The sequence below is a fragment of the Drosophila persimilis genome, unplaced genomic scaffold (assembly GCF_003286085.1).
Source record: "Drosophila persimilis strain 14011-0111.01,24,50 unplaced genomic scaffold, DperRS2 tig00000002-arrow-pilon, whole genome shotgun sequence".
NCBI lineage: Eukaryota > Metazoa > Arthropoda > Insecta > Diptera > Drosophilidae > Drosophila > Drosophila persimilis.
This window is the reverse complement of record NW_020825289.1, coordinates 21,544,353-21,567,922: the sequence shown is the minus strand read 5'-3', so window position 1 is coordinate 21,567,922 and position 23,570 is coordinate 21,544,353. Positions and strand designations below refer to the sequence as shown.

The 23,570-nt window shown below is 44.6% G+C and overlaps 3 protein-coding genes across 9 annotated transcripts; all 3 read right to left on the bottom strand.

Annotated features, from left to right (window-relative positions):
- Positions 1-22: 22 nt before the first annotated feature.
- LOC6601264 (MAGUK p55 subfamily member 7) lies at positions 23-5,635 on the bottom strand. 4 transcript variants are annotated; one of them, XM_002026357.2, is made up of 9 exons: positions 5,246-5,635; positions 3,647-3,753; positions 3,303-3,580; positions 3,110-3,241; positions 2,665-2,694; positions 2,129-2,296; positions 1,750-2,071; positions 1,293-1,589; positions 23-1,236 (listed from the first exon to the last, which is right to left on the bottom strand). In XM_002026357.2, the coding sequence occupies exons 2-9, from the start codon at positions 3,687-3,689 to the stop codon at positions 716-718; spliced, it is 1,791 nt and encodes a 596-aa protein (XP_002026393.1). In that variant the 5' UTR covers positions 3,690-3,753; positions 5,246-5,635; the 3' UTR covers positions 23-715. The 4 variants fall into 4 exon arrangements, with proteins under 4 accessions (XP_002026393.1, XP_026841545.1, XP_026841544.1 ...); XM_026985744.1 differs by having other exon boundaries at positions 1,293-1,469; XM_026985743.1 differs by lacking the exon at positions 2,665-2,694.
- Positions 5,636-5,981: 346 nt separating this feature from the next.
- Positions 5,982-6,921, bottom strand: LOC6601263 (uncharacterized zinc finger protein CG12744). Of its 2 annotated transcripts, none has more exons than XM_002026356.2 (3): positions 6,758-6,921; positions 6,256-6,701; positions 5,982-6,201 (listed from the first exon to the last, which is right to left on the bottom strand). In XM_002026356.2, exons 2-3 carry the CDS (start codon positions 6,684-6,686, stop codon positions 6,174-6,176), a joined length of 459 nt encoding a protein of 152 aa, XP_002026392.1. In that variant the 5' UTR covers positions 6,687-6,701; positions 6,758-6,921; the 3' UTR covers positions 5,982-6,173. The 2 variants fall into 2 exon arrangements, with proteins under 2 accessions (XP_002026392.1, XP_026842001.1); XM_026986200.1 differs by having other exon boundaries at positions 5,983-6,201; positions 6,256-6,705.
- A 2,715-nt stretch (positions 6,922-9,636) lies between these two features.
- LOC6601262 (protein spinster) lies at positions 9,637-22,381 on the bottom strand. 3 transcript variants are annotated; one of them, XM_002026355.2, is made up of 9 exons: positions 21,605-22,381; positions 15,880-16,237; positions 15,114-15,440; positions 14,749-15,010; positions 11,596-11,694; positions 11,326-11,520; positions 11,127-11,268; positions 10,868-11,016; positions 9,637-10,661 (listed from the first exon to the last, which is right to left on the bottom strand). In XM_002026355.2, exons 1-8 carry the CDS (start codon positions 21,951-21,953, stop codon positions 10,919-10,921), a joined length of 1,830 nt encoding a protein of 609 aa, XP_002026391.1. In that variant the 5' UTR covers positions 21,954-22,381; the 3' UTR covers positions 9,637-10,661; positions 10,868-10,918. The 3 variants fall into 3 exon arrangements, with proteins under 3 accessions (XP_002026391.1, XP_026840878.1, XP_026840879.1); XM_026985077.1 differs by lacking the exon at positions 14,749-15,010 and adding an exon at positions 14,292-14,553; XM_026985078.1 differs by lacking the exons at positions 10,868-11,016; positions 14,749-15,010 and adding an exon at positions 14,292-14,553.
- Between the last annotated feature and the right edge of the window lie 1,189 nt (positions 22,382-23,570).

Below are 23,570 nucleotides of genomic sequence, written 5' to 3'. Positions count from 1 at the left end.
TCCCCCTTGGGAATAATGAAACTTCCTTTTAAAATAGGTTTTTATTAATTTCTCACTTGTTTTTAACAATGAATCGCCGCACAATATCTCCTCGTTAGATGAAATCAGTTTAGAAATGAGAGAAATGTCACATATAGAACGTAGATCCATACTGTATCCAATATGCCCCGGATAGTGAGAGTGTATATACAATTGAGATACAATACAGTTAGCGTTAGAGGTAAAGTTACAGTTATAGGGGTATGTGTCGTAGGGATTAACTCTTTTGATTTTAACAACGTGTAATAAATACATTAATTTTTTAAGTTATTCGATTTGAACACAAATAATCAATTTTGTACAACAATTTCACATAATTTAATTGTAATTGTAATGGTAAGTGTACATAATTGTTAATCCGTTCTATAGATGCTGGTTTCTAAGTTCTTTCAATTGTTTATTGTTTTCATTTCATTGTTTTCACTGTTACGCAAAAAGGTACTTGTCGTGAAAGGACTAAAGCTGGACGGGAGTGTACCAGCCCAGCAGCAGGACCGCCTACGGGTGTCATAGTGTCTCTATATCGTTCCTATTCGTTCCTCAACTATTCAACTACATTTCTTCTATCTTAGCACGTCGCTAAATTCGTATGGCAAAAATACTTTGGTGTTTGGTTTAACAAATTGCATGAAATGCACCTATAGATGGGCATCTACGGGTTGGTTTTCTTGGCTTTCTACTGCACCCAGATCGAGGGTGCCCAGAGCGGCTCATTCTCCAGCCGCTGCACGTTGTGGACCAGCTGTTCGAAGGCGTTGATCAGTTCGCCGTTGACGATCTCCACGTCAAAGAAGTGGCCGTAAAGGAAGTCGATGCGTTCGGCCGACTTTACCATATCGTCGAACTCCTCGTCCGTGAAGCTCCTGGCGTTCGCCTCATCGAACGTGGACTTGGCCCGCGCCTCGGTGCGCGTAGATTTGAGCTCATCAAGCTCTGGCGGCTTAATGTGTATGAGGAACGGTTTCAGCTGGGCCGTGCGCAGCGTCTTGATAGCCTGGTAGTGGGGACTCAGCACACAGACGCAGCCAGCATTCACGATCGACTTAACGCTCTCCGCCGAGGTGCCATACAGATGCCCCTTGTATTCGCCGTGTTCCACAAACTTGCCGGCCTCAATATCCGCATCCATTTTTTCGCGCGCGACAAAGATGTACTCACGTCCAGCCACCTCGCCCGTACGCATGGGTCGCGTGGTGTCTGTAAGAAAGAAACTCTTTGTAAAAATATCGATATGGGGACAGAAATCGACTTACATGGTACTGGGCTACGGAACTTCTCGGGATCACGGGCAATCAGTCGGCGGCGCAGCTCATTCCGACCCACACCAGGGGCACCGATGAGCACCACTGGTCTGAAGATGCCGGGCCGGGGATAGAGCTTGGCCACCTCCTCGTAGGTTGCGATCTGCTCGCGATCAAAGTCGTCGTTCTCTGTCAAGTCGTACATGATCTTTTTAGTCTTGGGCTGGCGGCACGACGAGCTGCTGCTGCTCGTGTGCAGTCGGGGGGAGCCGGGTGGGGTGGTGTTGCAGAGTGATGCGCATGAACCGGCTGATTGATGGTTGATGTTAGGAGAGGCGGCCAATTGTTAGTCAGATTGCGGATGATCGGATTAAGAGGCGACATGAAAGTATATCAATTTCAGTCTGGGCTTGGGCATGGGGCGAGTCAGGGACATATTCATGAACCAGCTGGTATGATGGATGCTTACGCTTGGAGTCCAGATCATTGCCATCCCGCTGCGTACGCTCGTGGATAATGCGACGCTCCTGCAGGGCGCGACTCGGGATGAGGCCAGCGCGGGCAGAGCGCTCGTGCTCCCTGCGTGCTTGCCACCAGTAGGCATCATCCTGGGCCACAATGTGGAGGACATCGCCGCGCTGGAAGGCCAGGCCCGCCTCCTTGCACGGTATGTACGGATCCACATCGGGATTGTAGTCGAAATGGGCCCTCACCCGCACCTTGGACTCGCGCTGGGCGCCTTTGGCGTCAGCGGGCACCAGCTTAAAGGTGATGGTGCCCTCCGAGTTTTGCTAGCAAACAGAGAGAATGTAGTGGGAGTCAGGTCGATGGGATCGCTGGGCACTAACCAGTATGGTGAGCACATCGCCAGGTGTCTTGCCCTCCACATTAATGCTGTTGACCTCGATGACCTCGTCGCCGACGTGTATCAGACCAGAGCGATCGGCAGCGCCGCCGTGCATGATTCGAGCTATGATTATTTTGCCGGTCTCCTCGTCCGTCTTAATGGTGGCCCCCTAAAAGTAGGCAAACGCATTTCAATATTCCGCCAATCAAAAGTCAGCTCATGTGCGTGTGTGTGTGCGTGTGTGTGAGTGAGAGAGAGAGAGAGACAGTGCTGTTTCCGATGTGTGTATTATGTGTATGTTGGAGTGTTCGTGTGCTGTGGCTGATGGACGTGCGACAACAACCAAATGGGGCGGCACACAACCAACAACAAGAGTACATCGGTGTGTATGCATGTGTGTGTTTTGTACAGTTTGCTATGTCGTTGTGGGAATACACATATCGTATCCATCTTTTAGTGGTGCTGGAACGGGATTTCTTTTGTTGTAGTTTATGGTGGAACTTTTTACAGCTATGGACATTCGTTTACTTTACTTACAACAATTGGCTCCGCACTCTGTGCTCCTGTCTGTGTTTTTTTATTTAATTTTTGTTTAGCAAATGTTTTTTAGTTGTTTGTTTTTTTAATGAGATATCGATTCGATCGTATTCGATTTTGGTCGAAAGCAAAATTTACAAAATTGATTAGCTTGGAGAAGAATTGAAATAGATGCGGCGGATGGGACGGATACGATGATACGACGAATGCATGAATGGAGGCGCATAGAGGAGGAGCAGTTGGCTGAATAGTCGACAGAGGCAGGGGTGGGTGGGATGGTAGGGAATGAGAGACAACACAGAGCACTGTCACGATCACAATGAGCGACAGGACCTGGAAGAATGATCAATCGGTGGACAGTGAAGCCGAAAGTAGATGCAGATTGGGATGGAGCGACGGAATGAGAGAGAGAGAGAGCGCTAGAGATGTAGGCAGAGGCACTTACCAGGGGCTCGTTGCTCTTCACCAACTGCACGATCTTAATGGTCTCCTCGTCCTCGTCCATCTCGAAGGGCGCCTCGGGCAGATGCGGATAAAAGTCCTTTTGGGCGATGGCATCGTGCGCAAACAGTAAATGCTAGAGCGAGTGGAAGGATCAGCAATGCATATCCTGATCTCTCCGTTTGGAAGACACTCACCTGCACGTGGGCATCCTGCAGCAGGTGGAAGGCCTCCTTGCAGTCATCGCTCAGATGGCAGCGCTGCGATAGTTGCTCCAGCACCTCGTACAGCACCTGGGCAGAGGTGGAGAGCACTGGGGCCAGGCGTTCATCCCGGCCCACTTTGGCCACCTTTGTGTGCACATTGACCAGAGCATTCAGCTCCTTGGATTCGAGCAGGGCTTTCAGAAAATCAATCTCCTGGTCATTGGAGAGGTTCTCTGACTCCTTGAGCGTGGTAAACAATTTAGACAAAGCTGAAAGCGCACAAAGGAGAACGTTTGAGTCAGCCCTTCGGCTGAAATCCTTGGCACGCCACTCACCTGGATCCCAATTGATGTCCGATGCCATAACTGCAGCTAGCATGCTACTCAACGGCCTACGAAGCACTACCACTATCCTTGGCTATCCTTTCGGCGCTGCGCTGTTACTGTAATTGAGTTAACAAAATCAATAGCTGGCTTTAACGGAACGAAGGAAACTTTGAAAATTTGCGCATAAACATGTCAACAGGGTGGGGGTGGGAGAAGGCTGTATGATTATTCCAGCCCCAAGGATAGCACCGCCCCCACAACGACTTCTTTTACGTCATTCGTCCGCCGCAGGGAACGCCGCCAGACACTGGATAATGTTGCCAGCCGAATGAGCTGCTATACTTATTCGTTGCCATAACAACAATTTGCGCTCCATTGAACTTGGTTGGTGGCAAGGATGGTGGGGCGATGGCGACCAACTGACGACGCTCTGTCTAAGCGGAGCTCTCTCTCTTTCTCTCTCTATTGGCTGCCCCCAAACTGTAAAATGCAATTAGCTGGTATTAAGCAGGGCAAAGTAGGTTGCCCCCTCTTGGCTTTTGCCCAGGAGATTGATGCAAGCGGAAAATTTATGGTCACTTTCATCTGCGGGTAGGAAGAGAGGCCCAGTGGCCCAGAATGTTGGCGCCTATTTCCGTTCCAACTGCATTCCATTAAGTGTTCAATGACTGCGCTTCCTGTTGCTGGAGCTGGAGGTGTCTTGGCGAAGTGCCAGGTCCGTGGGCAGAGTTCACTAACACGTTGCCCATGTAATGGGGTCGCCTGGCCACGTAGCTTTTCCGTGGCATGCCAGCCGGTCATTAGTGCCACGTTTACAGTTATTCTCACACGAAAGAGGCAGTGGAAGAGGGGGAGCAAATTAGTGCCACGCCAGAAAAAGCGTCTCAAGTTGATGGCCCGACATTCGCATGATCCGCATGTCCTTAAACTTGCAGAAGGGTTCCCTTTGCCCCAGGCAATTGCCGCTAATGAGCGTGATCTTACACTCAAACTCTGGGCTTTTGGGTTGCTTGGAGGCCGATGCTTGGCCAACAGATGACCTTGAACTACATATCGTGCGTACGCAGTAGCTGCAGCAGCATGGCAACAGTTTCCCGTCCATGCAACGACGAAATGTATCCATGTGAGCGCGTGGGCCAGTTCGTATTGCAGAAGCAGGTTTCAAGGATACAGACTGCATTTCCCGTTGTGCATCGAGGCGTTGCAATGTGGGGGTGTACTGTTGCAGTTACTGCCAAGGAAGTTCGGCCGAGCCATGCTGCAATTACACTAATTATAGACATACCCTCAAAAGGCTAAAGTGCACTCCAGCAATAGCAGTCATTCTGAGCGTAAGATAAGGCAGGTACACTCACCCCTAGACGCTCCACCACCCGTGCCGTTGATTGAAAACTTGAAGTAATTGCAAATACACTCGAACAAAATATTTTTAAAGGCTGGAAAGCCGACAGACAGTCTGGTCACACTGAACGTGGCGGGAAAAAAACGGGAGAGCGAGAGAGCAAACGAGAGAGAGTTCCGACTCTCTCGGAAGCGTGAGAGTATTTACAGTTGGAAACAAACTCCCCAGGACTCCTGAAGATTAACTAAATCTCTGCCCCTTCTCACCTGACGATTGTGTCCACTGGAGAGGCAGTTGGGGGCTTTGTTATCGTTGATGCTGATGGATGTCACTTGGCACTGTTTTTCCGTCGCGGCGTTGTTTTATTTTTAAACAGATTTCCACTTCACTCGCAGGCAAACGCACACACATACACCGACAACATGTGAGGCACGACGATTCACTGGGACGGGACTGTTCAATGTCTGTCTGTGATTAGCTATTTTTAGGCAGCTCCACTTCGCTATGGCCAATTGCTGGGAATATGTAGTTTCAACGATAACCTTTATTTTTTGCTGGTTGCAAAGTGAACAGACGACAGGGCCCGGGGGCCAGCAGGTCGACGCAGCGAGGCCAAAACGAAGACTACGAGGAACGGAACGCCAACGAGAAAATTTTAAGAAAGAGCTGCAGCAAGCGATGACAAAAATCGACGGAGATGGCCGCTCTGTGGGCTCACCACCAGCGGTGGAGACATCGGCCGGGACATCGGCTGGGGGTTAAAAATGCGCATGTCAGCGAAAAGTGAAATGAGAACATAACATATGCCGATACAGGGTGTCTGGGGTAAATTTTATTTGAAAAGGAACAAACGTTTACCCCGGGAGAGCTGCTCTTGTGCAACTTCTTATCTAACTTCGTATCAACAACGATGCTCAACAGGAGCATGTGCCATGGGACTGCTGATGATTTTTGAAATATATACATATACAATATACATAGTTCATATGTACACATATTGTTTTTATTATTATACTGTTCGTACAACATTTCTTTATATTTTATAAGAAATGCAGGCACGATTTATGCGCCCTATTGCATCTATCGTCAATAAAGTAATTTAGCATTCAGTGCCGATATGGCCTGTTTATAAGCAATAACAGAGGTTTTTAAATCAAATAATATTCCATAATAACAATCTTGAGAAGTAGGTTCCTACACGTAATAGTCGGTGCGCAGAGTCCTAGATACGAAACGTCGGGTTAGTGGGTGAAGAAAGAACCATCACTGAACTTACCCGTTCATATAAGCGGAGTACGGTGGATAATTTAGATTTTGGGGATTCTGTAGGACATGATCTGAATCATTTGGTTTCTTGATCTCCCACTCGGAATGCTTTAGCTTCAAGTGGAGGTTGAGATAGTCCCTTAGGACGAAGTATTTGGCGCAACGATCGCACTCGAAAAACTCGCCCGTACGCGATTCCGTGCTAACAAGGGCCTCGTGGTATTCCTTGTAGTGTTTCCTTAGCTCCTGCAGCGAGTGCAGCGCGCGCCCACACAGGTCACAGGTGTGGGTCTTGGGGATCGGCTCTGGGCTGACCGAAGGAAAGTGGGACAGGTGATGCTCCTGGAGCGCATCTATGCCGACAAAACATTTATCGCACAGCAGGCATCCCAAGTGGAGGCCAGTCAAGTCCGCCTCCGTCTGTGATGATGCTTTGTCCATTTTCTGCAGCTGAAACTGACTTTTTGACCATAAGCTTCTTGAAATAAACCAAGGTCCACATGTCCACTTACTTGCTGACACAAAATTCCTCTAGACGCTTCGCGAAATGTACAGTTGTTTGTTTGTTGAGGTTGCGTTTTCCGCGCTTCTTTCCGTTTTGCTTTGCTTATTCCACGCTTTATCGCGTCGTCTAACGGCGCTGAGCTCCTGCGTTTTCAACTTCCCCCTTCTGCCACCGACGAGCGAATGAACAAAACAAAACTGCGCAAGCGATCAGAGACAGAGGAAAAGGAAGACAGAGAGAGAGCGAAATATGAACGCGATGGCAATACACAAAACCATGTCTACATGCATACATACATATGTACATACATATGGATGTGTGCATTTCAAGTGCGCGCAGTTCTTAAGAGAGAAAGAGGAATGAGGAAAATAATAAAACGGGCTTGCTGCTCCTTGCTTCGTGTTTGGTGTGATAAATCTACAAACAAAAATCTGCATGAATATGTATACATACATATGTATGTATGTACATATATAATTATGTATGTAATTACAATTTTCCACTCATACATACATATGTACATATGTATGTAATTAACATAATATTTATGATTTTTTGGGTTAGATCTGCCCTATTCCAAGGAGCAATGCGGGGGTGTGGAAATGACCCCCTGGTACCACAAACAGTATCCCAACCCATACATATGTATGTACTTACATATGTATATACATATATTCTTGATCAGCATCAGTAGACGAGTTGATATGTATGTTTGTCTGTCCGTCCGGCCGCCCGTTAGGGGTCCGTTGTCGTCTAGTTTTGGAAGACTATAAGAGCAATAGAGCAACCAAACTTTGAAGGAGAGCACGTTCGTGTCTGGATGGATAAAAAGAGAGTCGTCGTATCGCAGGATATATGTATGTACATATGTACATATGTAAGTCGTGTAACGGCTCTTTGAAAGCTCTTTATAAATAGATTACAATAGATTAAATGCCGCTTGGAAAACAACCTTTTTGCACCTTTTGGTATGTCTATGTCTCTGGGCTCCGTTTTACCCCTCCATCTCACGAATGGATTCGAATGCGTGTTTCACTTGCACTTGGAATATGTATTCAATATTAATGGTGCTTTCGGTGCACCATTATTATTAATTATGCTATTATTAATTATTTTGATTCATTACTAGCTGGGAGTATCGTAGAAGTGCTCGAAAGGATGATCGAACGTTGCACGTCTTGAAACCTCGAAAACTAATCTGAAACTGATGGCCCGTCAGCCGCTGGGCCGCGGATGGAAGCATTTCATGCATTAATCCTTTCGTTGGCGACAGGCCTATATATGCATGTGTTTCTGCAGAACTCCCATTGGCCATATCGAAATTGATGCATTAATGGAAGCCCAAGCGTATAATTGACTTAATTTTAATTCTAACAGGGGTTCTAAATAGGGTGGATGCTGTATGATGTATGATACGACAGCATGTACTCAAGAAGTTGGGTGCGCTGGACAGCGGATGGGTGCAACTCCTGCAGATATCCTTTTATTAGAGCATCGACTCATTGGTGGATGCTGAAGCGTGTAATAGGCTTATAAGCTGCATGCTGCTGCTTCCGTGCGATAACGCAACAATTTCTGCGAGGAAGTGAGGATGGGTACGGCGGCAACTTCGTACCCAAGAAGTTTGGTTCCTATTAATTTAGACGAATGGCACATTAATTGATATAAATAGTGTCCAGTCGTGATATGTAGTGCAAAAGGATTTTCGTTCCCTCCAGTAAATACATTTTTGGATAAAGATTTGTGGATTTGTGGCTCGCAACTACTACGTACTTGCAGGTTCTGTCGTACTCACACACGGAAATATATTCTATTTTTAGATTTGGAAACTCTCTAATTTGTACGAGCGGGGTGCCTTCAAAGAACCTTGCTGCATATAACAATTGAAATTTATGGGCGTTACTCATCTTACTATGGTCCTTGTCTTGGGCTTGTAACATATGCCGTCTGGTGCCTGATACTCAAAAGTTAGAATCTTTAATGGTTTAAAGTGGAGAAGAATGTTTTGGTCGCTTGGTTTCCGATGGTCAAGATTGTTTGTGCTCGAGAATTCTTTTCCCATCCAATCATCCACTGCCGCCAGATTCTCGCATTTAAGTGTCACTCGCACTTCTCTTATAAGCTATAAATTGACGAAATTGTATGGGAAGGATTTCAGTTTTTTATTGAATTGGGTATCGTATAAACATTCCGGAATGCCGAGAGTTTCGAGTGCAAGCGACGCAAACAAGTATGTACGCTGATGTCACCCGTACAGTTTATAACAATTAAAAGTAGTGCTATATTTATGAAAGCTCTCATCCCTTGTATATATTGCAGGAGTTGCTTCGTTTATATTTCTTCATATATTCTTCGCTGATCCATTGGTTAAATAAAAAAAAAAAAAAACCAGTTCGGTGCTATAGAAAAGACTACAAACACATACGGAGACGAGCATCCATCGTGAAGAAGTGGATAAGTTTTGTTGGAATCCATGGGAATAAAGTAACCATTCCCAAATGGAAGGCCCATGGCAGCCCATTTGACGGGCGGACAATAGTCGGCGGCTGCCTTCGCTGCTAACTCTTCCGGAGATTCGCTGTCGACACCTGGCTCTGCTTTCATCAGCTCCGCATTGAACTGATCACTGATTCGCATATAAGTATTTCTTATCAATGAATATAAAATACATATATGTATATATTTTACATGTAACATATACATATGGTCCGATGCAGACTAGTCCGCTTATCAGCCGGGCTGGGTTGTCAATCTCAAATGAAATAAGTACATTGGGTATTATTTTTTTGAAAATTCTTTATTGCCCCAGTAGTCCTCAATTGTCAAATCATATTTGTCACATATTTGTTTGCCCTATCTTTGGGTTATTCCTAAGACGAATATCGATTTTGATTATTTGCAGTCTTTTTGTCGCTTTCTATTTCAGTTTGAAGTGGCTAACATTGGACTAAGAGTTAACATCAAAAACATATATGATCCCAGAAGATTAATTCTGTAGCTAAAAGGATTTCTTCCATTTGTTTAAATAGTTAGCTTGTAATATTCAGTAATAGTTGAGGGTGCAGATATTTCATTCAATTTGTTACACAAATCTATCTAGAGTTAAGATTACGATTAAGGTTATAGTTAAAATAAAATTACAGAATTACGATTAGATTGATTATCTATAGAGACTATGCACTTATACAATGGCCCAATGCGTATCAATATTTACAAATCAAATGTATTCATATATTATACTCTAAATGTGTAGCTTATTATATATAAATATCGCAACAATCGACACTCCATGCGTTCCATACGTTGCCTGAGATAATCCGTGCGGTTCGGTGCTTCTGCCACTTAATAGGATAGGGTTCTTGAACTATTTACAACAGTTTCGGTCTTGATTGGAGAGGAGAGCAGTGGCCGCCTAATGGAGAACATCCTCGAAATCGCATGAAGTGTTTGCTTGTTTTATTTTGTATTTTTTTTTCCATTTTAATTTTTCTTTAGACTAAAATACCAGAGCTAGGTCTATCTACGACTACGTAAATTATCGTTTACAGGTAAAATGAACCAATTAAAAAGTATATGACTCGCGAGTTTGGGAGTGGATGATTGAGAGTGTATGTATGTATATATCTACATAACTGAACTGTTTAGGTATGTATGGATGTCGTGGCTATCTGTCCTTTCCCTTCTGATAGAATATTGAGCATGTATCCTACGTAGGTCTACACATTATCCAAATTCCAAATGAAACCAATCCGTGGTGTGCGTGTGTGTGTGGAGATTAAATTAAAGATGATTTTCAGTCAGTATGAGTTCACCCAAAATGCCATCAGTGCTCTGAGTGCGCAGCATAACTTCCAGTATAGGCTGGTATTAGGCAATCTGGTTGCCCCGCTGCTGGTGCTGATCCTGAGCATCTGTAAAATCGAGAAAGAAATACAATTCATTAGATATATCCCATTAAGCGAAGGAACACATATGAAAAGCTATGTCTGAGGACTGTGGACAATTTGGATGTTAGGGCAGGCCTTGCGGTCATGTCGGATTAGTAGAACGCAACGCTGAACGATGAAAGGCACGCAGAACAGAACGTATAACGAAACGAGAATTTAGAGGAACCCACCTTATGGGATCTGAGGCCAAAATAGTTTTATTTCGAGAGCGCCTTGCACTATCACGCGCGTTCCCGCAGGGCAATGTCAGTGTACAGGACGAGACAGTCCGAATTGACAGACTCGACGTCTTTCGCTGCCACTGCTAGTCCCTTATCGCCTGCCGAAACCAACAGAATCAAACAAAAGAACCGAAATTGACAGAAGATTGCCCACGAGATAGATAGAGGACACATGTGCTAGAACATCGGACTCATGGGTGATCCTTACCAGCTACACGTTGTGCGGCCTTGTATTTGTCCTTGAGTATGAAGCAGGCGGTGAACAGGAAGAAGATACCGCCCAGCACCTCCACGAAGCTGGTGGAGAACAGCGCGTACTGAAGTCCCTCAAACTGCTCGAGTTCCGTAAACTGCGGGAATAGCAAAAGTTAAGATAGTCCAGTATAGAAAGAACTTCCAAAACCCACTTGTTCTGCCAGCTTGTCAGCTGACTTTGTTAGATTCGTTTGTAACGATTGGATAGCCTCCGAGGCCACTTTCGTGGCCACTTCCGTGGCATTGACGAGTTGCGCCTCCAGAACCTGGGACATGCTTTGCAGTTCATTTGTCAATCCTGAGGCGTCGGGATGCTTGCGCAGATGCTTCATGATGACCTCCGACATCTGAAAAGGGTACAAATAAGCATATGCATAGGTATAAGGAATGGGTTTCCACAGGTAAGAGATCCTAAAACTTACCGCTCCCACAAGATAGGGACTGCCGGCATCGCCCAGGGCGTGGGAGATGAGTATTTGGAAGGCCTCCGCCGTGGAACGACGCGTAGGCACCACTACATACTGGATCACGAGGGAAAATATATATATTAGTTTAATTTTGATCGATCAATGTTTAATTTAAGCCAACAGCGGTTTTACCAACAACAACATCAAAACAAAACAAAGCAATATAATTTTTAAGCCAAGACCACAACCAAAAATTGTTAATCAAATCGATTAGGGTGCGTAGTGTGCGTGAGTTCTAGAGTACGTGTATGTGTGTGCAAGAAGCAGCCACAATCAAACAAGCTGCGATGCTGCCAAAAGCTCGCCACAGATGGAGCCACTTGCGAATGCGGGGGACAAGGAACGGGCTCCCACCCCAATTCGCGTGCAGGTTCGTGTCAACAATGGCGGCATTTGGGAACACTGGGCGAGCGTGCGCCTGGGAACAGTTCTGGCGCTGCTAGCGGTACTTTCGACATGTAGAATTTACCGCTACGGCTCTCTATATAATGCCGATGGGCATTGAAGGATATACGGACATCGACTACTGGGTGGAAAGTCCTTGAATTGTTTGATTGTGGCATTGTTTTGTTGATCTACCAATTTTGATGGATTAACTTTCGAGTTTCTTTCAAGCAAAATTAAGTTTTTACTGTTATAATTACAATAGTGAGTGTGTGTGTGTGTTGGGAGGTCTGCGCGTGTGTGTTTTTTAGATGTGTGCTAAAGCGGAAGCAGAAATTATGCAAAGCAAACCTAAGATTTCGGCAGACATTCTCGAAAGATCTAACTTTGGTGTAGGTCATTCCATTCTCATTCCAGTGAAAACGCTAGATAAACCCGATTTCTAATCAAAGCTCCTTATCTGAACCAATTAAAATAGCGCCACCCTCGGGTGGGACCACTACCATTGGGTCTCTTTTGGGTTAGATAATCATTTTCGATTGCTTATTTTTGTCACGGAACGGAATCATTTTGCAATGCCAAAAAGGCAACAAAAAAGCGAGAAGCACACACTCAAATCAAGTGCGTGGTAAAAAAGAGACTCGGAACCAAATAAAATAAAATAGTATAATGCATTGAGAGGGGTGTACGTATAGTATATACACATACATACATATGTTTAGTGTGGTCTGACGTACTGCCAAATTTAGAACAGGCCACATAACATACATACCACTTGAAAGTATTACGTCTGCGAGTACTCAAGTGGCTTTGGACTCAGTACGAATATATACTTATATACAACGAGTAATATCCACTATCTTGGCGCATAGGTTGCGCACATCAGCTGTTTAAACAGCTCTCCCTGACCATTCACAAGGCAGACGAAGCTCCCAAGTAGAAATCTTATAGATGCCTATGGCTCTTAGCTAAGTTTAAGTGGTGGAAATTGTATGACTCGAGTTCTGAAGTAGAGCACAGATAAGAAGTTTAATATCGCAAGATATGGATTATATCATTATCTGAAATGGAAATACCCCTTCAGGGTCGAATTGGGTCAAGTATCAAACATAAGATCAGATCTTGAATTAGGTATACCATATATGTATGTATGTAAGTAGTTCACTTAATCATAAATCTACTATCGAATCGATGATGAATTCTGCTTATCAGCTTTCGTTAAAGGTTCTTTATCGAATCGTACCGAAATCAAAGTAATCAAGAACCAACCAATATCTGATTGACAGAGTATCTACTAGTACGTATCTATATGTGTGACTAAAGTGCGACTATCTCTCGCTTATCAGTTGGCAGCCAGCAAACGTGACTCGCCAGTGCAGATAACCCCAAAAACTGCCAGACAGAAGCGTACAATATAAATACGAAAATTTCGACATTTTATCTTCATGGGGGTTTGGGGGTTATGGGGGTATGACGCGTTGGCTTGCACTTGTGGGATGTGTGCCATGTGGGACTGTAATAAGGTTGCCATCCCATTACCCATTGGGGGGTTGAGTGTGATGAAATTTATTCCAAGTTGCAAGTGTCTGGGGGTGGCAGGCACACTTTCTTTCACCCCCAGACAACCATCAGCTGGCGTAGAGGGGTGGAAAATGCCAAGGAGCAGAATATAAAAGAATAAAGATGAGCTTTACGTTTATTACATAGAAAGAAGAAGAAAAGTAATAAGAAGAAATGTCAACTCTCTCTCTCTGGGGGGTACAAGGGAAAAAAAGGGACAGTGCATTTATCAGCTTTAAGATAGTTGCAAAAAAGCCACATCTTTAAGGGAAATATAAGTTTAAGGTAAAAGATCTTTGAATAAGATATCCAGACTAGAATATCATAATAAATGTAAGGTTTTTGAAATGTGCACCATTTAAGGGGCTATTAAGTCAGTACCACTCCCGAGAGTTAATACTCCTTTTAGGCTCTCTCTGACAGGGACAACGACCACCACCGGTAAGACAGGATGCGGAGGAGAAGAACATAAAAATGTATATTGGTTAGAGTGTGAGTGTAAGCATGCTGTGCGTGTGTGTGTGTGTGTGTGGGTGGGTGATAGTGTTCTCATTATAACAGTAAAAAGTTAATATTAAGATTACGTGTCGTACGTGTTGTAATTACAGTTACGATACTGATATTTAAACAAAAAGTGAGTGCAAAATTACAAAAGCAAGACTGGAGAAATTTTTGGAGGAGGTAGGTGTCTCTCCCTCTCGGCTTACCAGCAAGATGTCCGCCACAACCGCCCAATTCAAATTTAAAGCTAACTGTCCGAAAAATATTAGCAAATAGGTGCCCAGCTCGTGCGAAGACACCATCAGGCAGGCGCCGAACAGAAGCGGGGCGCTGAGCAGCAGGCCAAAGGCGCAGATCACCGGATCCGCGGATTGGTATCGCTTCACCAGATACTGTGACAAGAACGAGCCCAGCGGCACGCCCAACAGGCCCGCCAACATTGTGATCACTCCGAAATTGAATGCAACGCTGGGATTGGGGGGGAAAATTTTGGAATTGGAGGGATAAAACAGGTTAGTATTTGAAAGAAAGCTTAGGCGGATAGTAAAGACTGTTCTGCGAGCTTGGGGCCTTGGGGACGGGCGCATTAGTAATCGGCTTTCGTTGCTGTGGCTGCTTTTGTTGCTGTTGCTTCTGTTAAGAAACGCTTTTCGGCCAGCTTACCAGCAGAATGTCGGCCACAATGGACCAGCACAGGTTGAGGGCCACCTGGGCCAGAAACACGAAGAAGAAGCACAGCGATCCGCTCGTCCGCGACACCACCAGAGCAGCAAACACCATGGGCGCGGATACCAGTAGTCCTCCGGCACAGATGTACGGGTCACAGTTCTCCATGCGACTGCGCAGTCGCTGGGCGAGCACGGAGCCCATCGGGACTCCGATTAGGCCCGCCACCATCGCCACTATTCCGAACTTGTACGAGATGCTTCGATGATAGAACCAGAGGTAAAGGTATAAGGCGCCGAGCTCGATTTGGGAATTTTGGGGACATTGGGGGCAGGGAAGCAGGGGGAGGATTGTACACTTACTCGTCCTGAACGATGTTCTCGTTGCCCGGCTGCATCTTCATGCCTAGGTAGATGAAGGAGGGTCCCCACCAGGACAGGGCTCCGGCCACAAAGGCCACGCACGTGAATCCGGCCGTGGAGAGCATGAACGAGCGGTTCTTGAGCAGCTCCTTGATGTCCTTTTTGTAGGAGGTGGCCTCCATGCTGTGGGAGCCCTCGCTTTGGCCGCGCTCCGGATCCTTGATCAGCATAATCAGCAGGACTGCAGCCACGCCCAGGATGGGGGTCACGCGCAGCGCCCAGCGCCAGTTGTTGGCCAGGTGAGCCGTCTTCGAGCCGACAATATATCTGGAGGGTAGAAGAGAGCATATTAGAGTTGATTGCGATTAGTTGACTCTTGGTCCGCCATTGCATTGGCTGCCAATTGGCGCGGCGCATAAATTTCAATCAACGCAACAGGCCCCCCTCCCAATTGACCCCACTTTAATTGAATTAAGGCCAAGCCATCTCTTCGTTCCAAAAGTAAATCAATTTCAATTCCAGTTTCCAGTTCCACTTTTAATTGAAGGTGATCCGGGTGAAGTCACGTGACTTTTCTCACGCTACGCTGATTAGAGCATCCCCTTGAGTCGAGCCCCAAGACAAACTTTGCACCCGATCTGCTGTTGTCAGCAGCTGATAACGGATTCTCGATGAGTGACAAAGTCGAAGACGCAACACCCAGACGATCCACTGATAAGACTTTCCAGCTACCGTTACTGCCGCTTCTGTGGGTCATAGAACTTACCCCATACCGGAGCCGACGGGAATGGCAAAGTAGAACATCGCCAGCATCTTGGAGCGCATGTGGTCCACGAAGAGGTCCGATATTATCGTTGGTGCTATCGTGCTGTACGAGGCCTCGCCGATTCCTACCAGAGCCCGGAACGTGATGAACCAGCCGAAGCTCTGCATGTACGAGCCCAACAGCGTGGTGGTGCACCATAGGGCCACGCCCACGGACATGATCCACGGCCGGGAGTACCGATCCCCCAGATAGCCAAAGACTGGCGCACAGACCATGTACGAGATGACAAAGACCGTCTGCAGGAGTCCCGCACTATCGTTGCCAATTTGAAAGTCGTTTTGCACATCCTTCAGAACCCCTGCAAGGAATTAAAAGAATTTTAATATTGATACAAATTTGGAGCGCGTGGTGTATACATAAATATTATATGTATGATATTTTATGGTGTGTACTAACTATTTCAAACACCAGTAGACGCTAATTGTCCAAATAAATAAATTGTTAATATGAGTATGCTATATTCAAGTGCTTTACGTAAGCCCCATGGGATTCGATGGGAGTGGTGAGAGGTGCCGGTGGTGCCTTCCTCAATTAGCACGCCACAGTCACACAGTCATACAGTCACTCCTCTTCACCGTGACTCGTTAAAATGTTAAAACAACCCAACTAAAAGCAGCAGAAAGTGGCAAAATCAATCACTATGAGTGGCTAAAAATGGGTATACCAAGACTTGTTAGTAAATAATGAAAATCGCTCGTTCAATTTGGAATATCGCACTGCCATCAGATGCATCTAGAAAAGGGCTTCCCCGCTTTCGAAATAAATACATACATAAGTATGTACACATATACGAGAGTATCTCAATCCGTGTCAAGACGAGCCCAAAGATGAATTTTAATATTATGAATCACCTTCGCCTACAAATAGCCGTTTATTTCCGTTTCATGCAAAGACAACCGGGCGGCACGTTTCGTCGCATCGTTTAAAGATTCATTATCAAACGGATGTGCAAGCCGCATTAATGGCCAAAACGACCTCCGCCAATAACTGTTTGAGCATCTAACGCTATTTCCTACATTCTACTTGCAGCTCAAGCATGGCTTTTAAGCCCCCCGTCAGCGTAGGGGCCAATGTACGCGGCCAAATGGTCTACAAAAAAAGTGCTCGAGCACCCAAAAATAAAGTGACAATCGAGAGAGCAAAGACAGAATAGAGAGAGAGAGATCAAAAGCCGGTAATTGCACCGCACAGAGACAACACAACCAACAGCGGGAGACGAGCAAAAGCTCAACAAGTTGTGGGCCGAACGAACCCCCAACGAACTCTAGCCGAGCGGAGCCGAATGCTTAGGCGAACGTGGCACGAAGAGAAACGTGAATCAGCGTTTGCTTTTTAATTATTTCATTTTCTGGGTCTCTTTTTGCTCGTTTCGCTTTGAGAAATTTATCGTACGATATTTTTCGACCAATCAGAGCTTTTGTTTGCCCAGTGACGTAATGGTTGGAGGACGCCACGCGATAAACAGTGTGTGCTTGTGTGTGTGTGCAATGCATTGCGATATGCGATGGGTGTGGAATGGCAGAGGGGGTTGTGGGGACAGACAGAAAGCGCGATAGAAAAAGAGGAGTGTGTGGTGTGGTAAAGTGGGGTCTTTCCCTCCCATACACGAGGTGTAATCGGGTTCCCGCATAAGGAATGCCGAGTGTTTATGGCATTCTTTGCCAGCTAGGGCCGTCAGACGGGGCGCTGCCTTGGGGGCACTGCAGCAGCAGTAAACTGCCTACGTCTGTATGTGTTTTTTTGTATTTGCCGGTTCTGGCCATTTAAGAACCAGTTTGACTCTCTCAACCTCTCGGCCTCTCCGGCACTCTTGTATGCTCTCTTTTATTTAGCACAAGACAGTACGTCGCATAACAAAAAGCCAATGGCTCTCTTTGATAGCCAAATCGGTTTGAATAATTGATACAGTATCATATTCTTACACTGCCGAAACGTACTGTAGACAGGGGACCTGGCCAAAAGGGGGGAGGTCGGTTATTGTTGCACCTACTACGTCTAGTCAGTAAATGTTATCCGAGAGAGAGAGAGAGAGAGAGAGAGAGGTGAAGGGGTGGAAGCCACCTCATTACCATGAATGAAAAAGCTGTTCGACTGAAAGTGATTGTCCCGCTCGTCGCGTCGCTCGTCCTCTTCTCTGCCCTCTCTGTGTGTGTCTGGTGACGTTGGCCTTGAATATCACGCGATATCTGCCGAGTAAGCTTTAAATTCGGACAATGATTAACCAATCGGGATATTTAAAAGACACTTGGGTTGAAATTTGGAGTGCTCTTGCACCTGAAAGGCGGAGCAGCGCGACAGAGACTTTCGCTGCAGAGAAAAACTTTCATTTTTGGGGCAGGTGGAAATAAACACAAATGGAAATCAAGCTTACAAACAAAACTTAAAAAACTTCCCTACATTTCCATGTTTACCGCATTCACATCGACATTCCCTCCCTACCCCAACAGGCGACTGACCGATTAACTAGATTGTATTATGGTTATTCGTATTGTGACTGCGGCTCTCTGGTTAATTCAATTTCGAGGCAAATGTCCATTTTGCAAGTCGCCGACTGCCACCGCCCTGACTCTGCAGTTCGTTGAACCGAAAAAGGCCACAATAGAATCAGTGACGCTGCAAAATAGTGCAAAATCCAACAACTACAAAAACTGCAACAAACTTTGCATAATGCAAGACCCAAAGCACAAAAGTATTATGGAACGGGTGTGTCTTAATACGAATTGGGAAAGGTTCTGTACAGCCAATGGTATTTACCTAACCAAATCCATGCATATGCATTCCGCTGTCTAATATTTCTGTTAATATTCATATATGTACATACATACGTACCTCCAAGGGTATACGTCACTTCGGTGTGTCAAGGTTTCATCTCATTTTGTTTATTTCTTTCTCCAACCATGAAGGCAACAAAATGGAAAGTTTTTCGGTGTGTACCTTAAACACTCCACTCAAGTGGACATAAAAACAAACTCAGCGACTTTGAACGAAATGCAAAATAAGCGCATAATAAAATCGAAATAAGAGAAAAAACAAACACCTCGGTTTGGTTGCAAAAGATACTCTTTATCACATTGCAGATCCTATAAGCCAACCAACTGTTTGCAATCAATTGGACAGCGACAATTGTTCTATTTGGCGCCTTGGAAGGTGGCCAAGAAAATTACGTAGGAGGCATGGCACAACAGATCTATGTAGAGATACATATGTGTCGTTCATTCAGACCACATATCTGGCGACCAAAATAACCGATTCCCTGTACCATCAAAGATCTTTGATCCAAAGTTCACTTCGGTGCCAACAGGAACCGCCATTTAAAGGAACCTAAAAGGCTTTTTGCCAAAAGGTCCGAAAAGAGTAGAGATAATATCAGGCCATAGCAAAGTCGGGGGTCGTTCGCAAAGGCCAAGACGTACTTAAAATATTAATTAGATGCATCACGTTGAACTTGACAGACATCATATGTATATATACATGTACATATATAAAAATATACATATAGCCAGCAGTAAATGTATTTTTGCTTATTTATCAATGTGGAAAATGTTGAAATTCACACAAAAGGCCATCCAAAAAGTAAATAAATAACCCACGAAACTGCCAATCTAATCAATGCGAAATTGTTTAAACAAATTCCCGACACGTGTCCCATGGCCGCTGGCCCCACCAGCTGCGCCACTCTGAAACTGATAAGACACGACTGGAGAGAAGAGATGTGATAGCCGCAGTGTTGTACGTAGCTGCAAAACGGCTATAGTCTTGGGCGTGCACACAACTGTTTATTTTAGTTTTTGTTCTAAATATACAAAATTATTCCTAATTAATTAGAGGCACAAGCAAAATATGAAAAATTCAGGAAAGCAGACTCTAAGGCCAACGCTTTTATACCCTTGCCAATTGGAGAAAGGGGTGGGAAGCTTCTGGAAATCGGGAAAATACTGGTAGTTACAGGCACCTGATCAAAGCTATAATACCCTGCTTTCAAGGGTATGCAAATATGAATTTGCGTGGAAGTCAGCAAATAAGATAGTGGGCGCTCGTGCGGCAGAGAAGGGGGAGTGGAGTCAATGAATGAGTGAGGCCCCCCAAAATGAGTGCGAGTGAGTGCAAATGATGGATGATGGACTCGTTGGAAGCTTTAAATGTAAATGTTATCGCCCTTTCGCTAAAGAATTCGGTGCAAATCCGCTTCCTGCCTGACGGGACCGACTTTGCTTGATTAAAAGTCATACGATACACCATATATCCGAGTATGTACATACATATACATATATTAGGCATTTGGGCCACCCATTACCCATTAAAAGCTTACTACAAAGGGGTTAAAATATCAACACATGAGTTTAAAATCAATTTGTGATCGATTCTATATCAATCAACCAATTGTCTTTACATTTAATCTCCCTGGAAGTGCAAATTGTGAAAAATAATTTATCTGTTGACCTTGGAGTGCGTTTGGCTTGGCTAAGAGTTTTCGCTGATATCGCAACTGGCAAAGTTCAGGTTCACAGACCAGAGACTTTTCCAAGATCGTTAATGTGAAATGCAAACTATGGGTATTTGTGTGCGGAAATTAACCAGTTACAGAGCTATACGACTTGTGTAACCAGCCACCCGTCCCATTTCTAGGGGCCGCCCCCGACGACGGAACGTCATACACGTAACCTGTTGCACCTGGCAATCGGCGTCGAGAGAGCTCTATAAATAATAAAGTTACTGTTTTATTTCCTTCCCTTGTTTTCTTGATAACTACAAATCCCCATTGCACTTGATTCTCAATCCATCTACTGAAATGACACAAGGATCCAAGACGAAAGCTGACCCGCATTGAGCCGCAAAGAAGCAATGTAGACGATTACTTCAGAATTGTAGATATTCGAAACGGAGGCATTGCTATTGTTTCTTTTGAAAGTTCAGAGGCCCGCATTGTAACACAAAGATTCTATTCGAATCATGTCAATTACTAGGAATTTAGACAATTTGACACTTGGCTGGTATCATTATTTCTCGTCTTGCACGCCGAAGGAAGCACTCAATCCCACAAATTATTGTTTTAGTATCAAATTGAAGCTGAAAACTTAGAAAGACCCGCATTAGAGCACAAACAATTAACACGAATCCAAACGATTACCCAGAAATTAGATGATATTTGAGGAGAGGGGAGTTTACTTCCATAACATACGATTTCTGTCAATTGTCACGCGGGCGGGAACCACTTGGGGCTCAGCCTTTGGTGCCCCCACCCCATGGTCAGGTGCTGATATCACACCCCCGATTTGATTGATTTCCCGTGGAAATGTACCCAAAAAGAGGAAGCAAATAGCTTTATTATTAACAAGCGATAAAAAAAAACAGTATCCAAATGAGTGTGCTCATATGTATGTACGTATTTTCGAATCGGATGATTCAAAAATAAATGTAAACGCTGATTAGTCATCCCCAAAGGCCTTTATCACATACACAACTCGTACGATTCTGTTGGCAATTCTCATCAGACCCGACCCTGCACTTCACAATAATATTCATATAAGAACGGCTGTTCAACAATACTTTTTCCTTATCTATTAAGTAAATAACAACAACTGACGTCACAATCACTACCCCTCGCTTTTTGGGAGTAACGGCTTTTCTGAGAATGCTGTCAAGAAGAAAGAGCGAAAGAACTTACCCGCAATCGTGAAGCGGTCCATATAGTTGATGAGATTGACAAAGCAGAGCACGGAAACGGTAAACCATTGCGACCGGCCGACCGCGGAGAGGCGCGTGGGCACGGTCGGTAAACCAAGGCCGGCACCGAGGTTGGCTGCAGTTCCAGTGGGACGTAGCTGACGCTCCTCTTCCATGCTGTCGGAATCCGAGGGCATCAACTGTTGTGACGAGTAAGTCGGAGGTATGTTGGCGACATTTTCATTACTGCCGCCACTACTGCTACTGCTCTGGGTCATCGCCGGATTGTCCATGGCGGCCGCGGCGGTGGGGAGCGGTTGGTAGGACTGCTTCTGGTGTTTTTGCGACATTCACGTGCCTCTTGTTGCACACTCTTCCAACAGCGCTTTCGGGCGATTCCCAGCGACAAAAACAGATTCAGGAGACCACGAATGAGCCAGCAAGGCAACGCGGCAAAATATATATACACGCACACACACAAACAACACGCGATGAAAGCGGCCGAGAGCAAAGAGTGAATGCAAAAAATGTGTGTTGGTGGCAAGATTTCTTTGGCAGCTTTTCGATGCTTCGATCTCGCTCTCTCTCTCTCTCTCTATATCACTCGCGCCTGGTATATTTTATTTCAATTAGGGCGTTTAATCAATTGGCTGGGCCAGCACTTGCCACTTATTTGCTAACTTGTCTAATCGAATGCGGTGTTCTTGCCCGATTATGTGCTAAAAGCATTTGCAGTGCTTCACTTCTATATTTATCACTTTTTTTTCATCCGCGACGTGAGCACGATGAAACTTTAAGCAAGAAATTGGATTGCGAAACAAATATGTAGCTGCTCTGGCGGATAACAACAGACCGAGCACTTGATGAAATTTAAGCAAGAAATTGGAAAAACTCTGACGATAACAACAATTGGAACAACAAATTCATAGCCAGAGTGACCGCGGATTTATCGATAAGATATACGGTCTGACCCTCAGAAATATACCGAAACATACCGTCTTACTCGAAAAATATACCGTAAATATACTGACGAATTAAAGTTCTATTGTACATATTCCTCGTTTTTCATATTCCGTGCAATATAACTGACTAAATAGAACATTTAGCCATGCCCACATAATTTTATACGATTAATGAATCAATTTTCTACAAGATTGGTTAGTTTTTAGTCCTTGCTTTTATTGTATTTTTACTAAAACAAGGTTTAAACAAAAGAGTTCAACAAAAAAAAGAGTCCAATGTTGCTAGTATTTGAAGACGTGATGCGTGTATAGCCTTTGTACACCCTATTTCGCTAATTTTATATGAAGATCAAACGCAATTTATTAAGACCTTTTCTCAAATTGATATGTTTTTGACTTATTCATGTGTATTATTAGTATCTTGTATATATTTATCTCAATCCTGAGCCTTGGAAGACAAACGTATTCACAATTCTATAACATCCATTACCCCCAGGGTATGTGTGCATGGAATTAGCAACATGTTTGTGTATGGAATGGGACTCATTGTTGCACAAGCGAAACTGCGGCGAATCGGGTATTGCCTATATTTCAAGCTATATAGATTTGCCCACTTAGCTTTATCCCATAGATAAATGCATTTTCTACAAGATTGCTTCTTTTAATTATCTTTATGTATTTTATTTTGACCAAAAAACGGTTTTCAAGTAAATGTTGCCGCAACTTTTGTGTATGGAATGCGCAACATTTGTGTATGGAATGGGACTCACTGTTGCTAAAGCGAACTGGGGCGAACTGCGGCGAACTGCGGCGAATTCAAAAAAACGAACAATTCCTCATATTCTTTGTTCCGTTGAATAATACTATCTATATGGAACATTTAGCCATGCCCACTCAATTTTGTACGATTGATGAATCAATTCTCTGCATGATTGGCCTATTCGAAATACTGGCATTTATTGGATTTCTATATAACATTGAAAATTAAATTAATAATTAACAAAA

Bases quoted from the DNA above. Each gene is read 5' to 3' on its own strand.
- LOC6601264 (XM_002026357.2), bottom strand. From the start codon at position 3,689: ATGCTAGCTGCAGTTATGGCATCGGACATCAATTGGGATCCAG. The intron at 3,242-3,302 runs GTGAGTGTCTTC...CACTCGCTCTAG, and splicing joins TGCAGGATGCCCACGTGCAG to CATTTACTGTTTGCGCACGA. The intron at 2,297-2,664 runs GTAAGTAAAGTA...GCCTACTTTTAG, and splicing joins AGAGTGCGGAGCCAATTGTT to GGGGCCACCATTAAGACGGA.
- LOC6601263 (XM_002026356.2), bottom strand. From the start codon at position 6,686: ATGGACAAAGCATCATCACAGACGGAGGCGGACTTGACTGGCCTCCAC. The intron at 6,202-6,255 runs GTAAGTTCAGTG...TTTCGTATCTAG, and splicing joins TACTCCGCTTATATGAACGG to GACTCTGCGCACCGACTATT.
- LOC6601262 (XM_002026355.2), bottom strand. From the start codon at position 21,953: ATGTCGCAAAAACACCAGAAGCAGTCCTACCAACCGCTCCCCACCGCC. The intron at 15,441-15,879 runs GTAAGTTCTATG...TCTACCCTCCAG, and splicing joins CCCGTCGGCTCCGGTATGGG to ATATATTGTCGGCTCGAAGA. The intron at 11,017-11,126 runs GTAAGGATCACC...TGGTTTCGGCAG, and splicing joins GGCCGCACAACGTGTAGCTG to GCGATAAGGGACTAGCAGTG.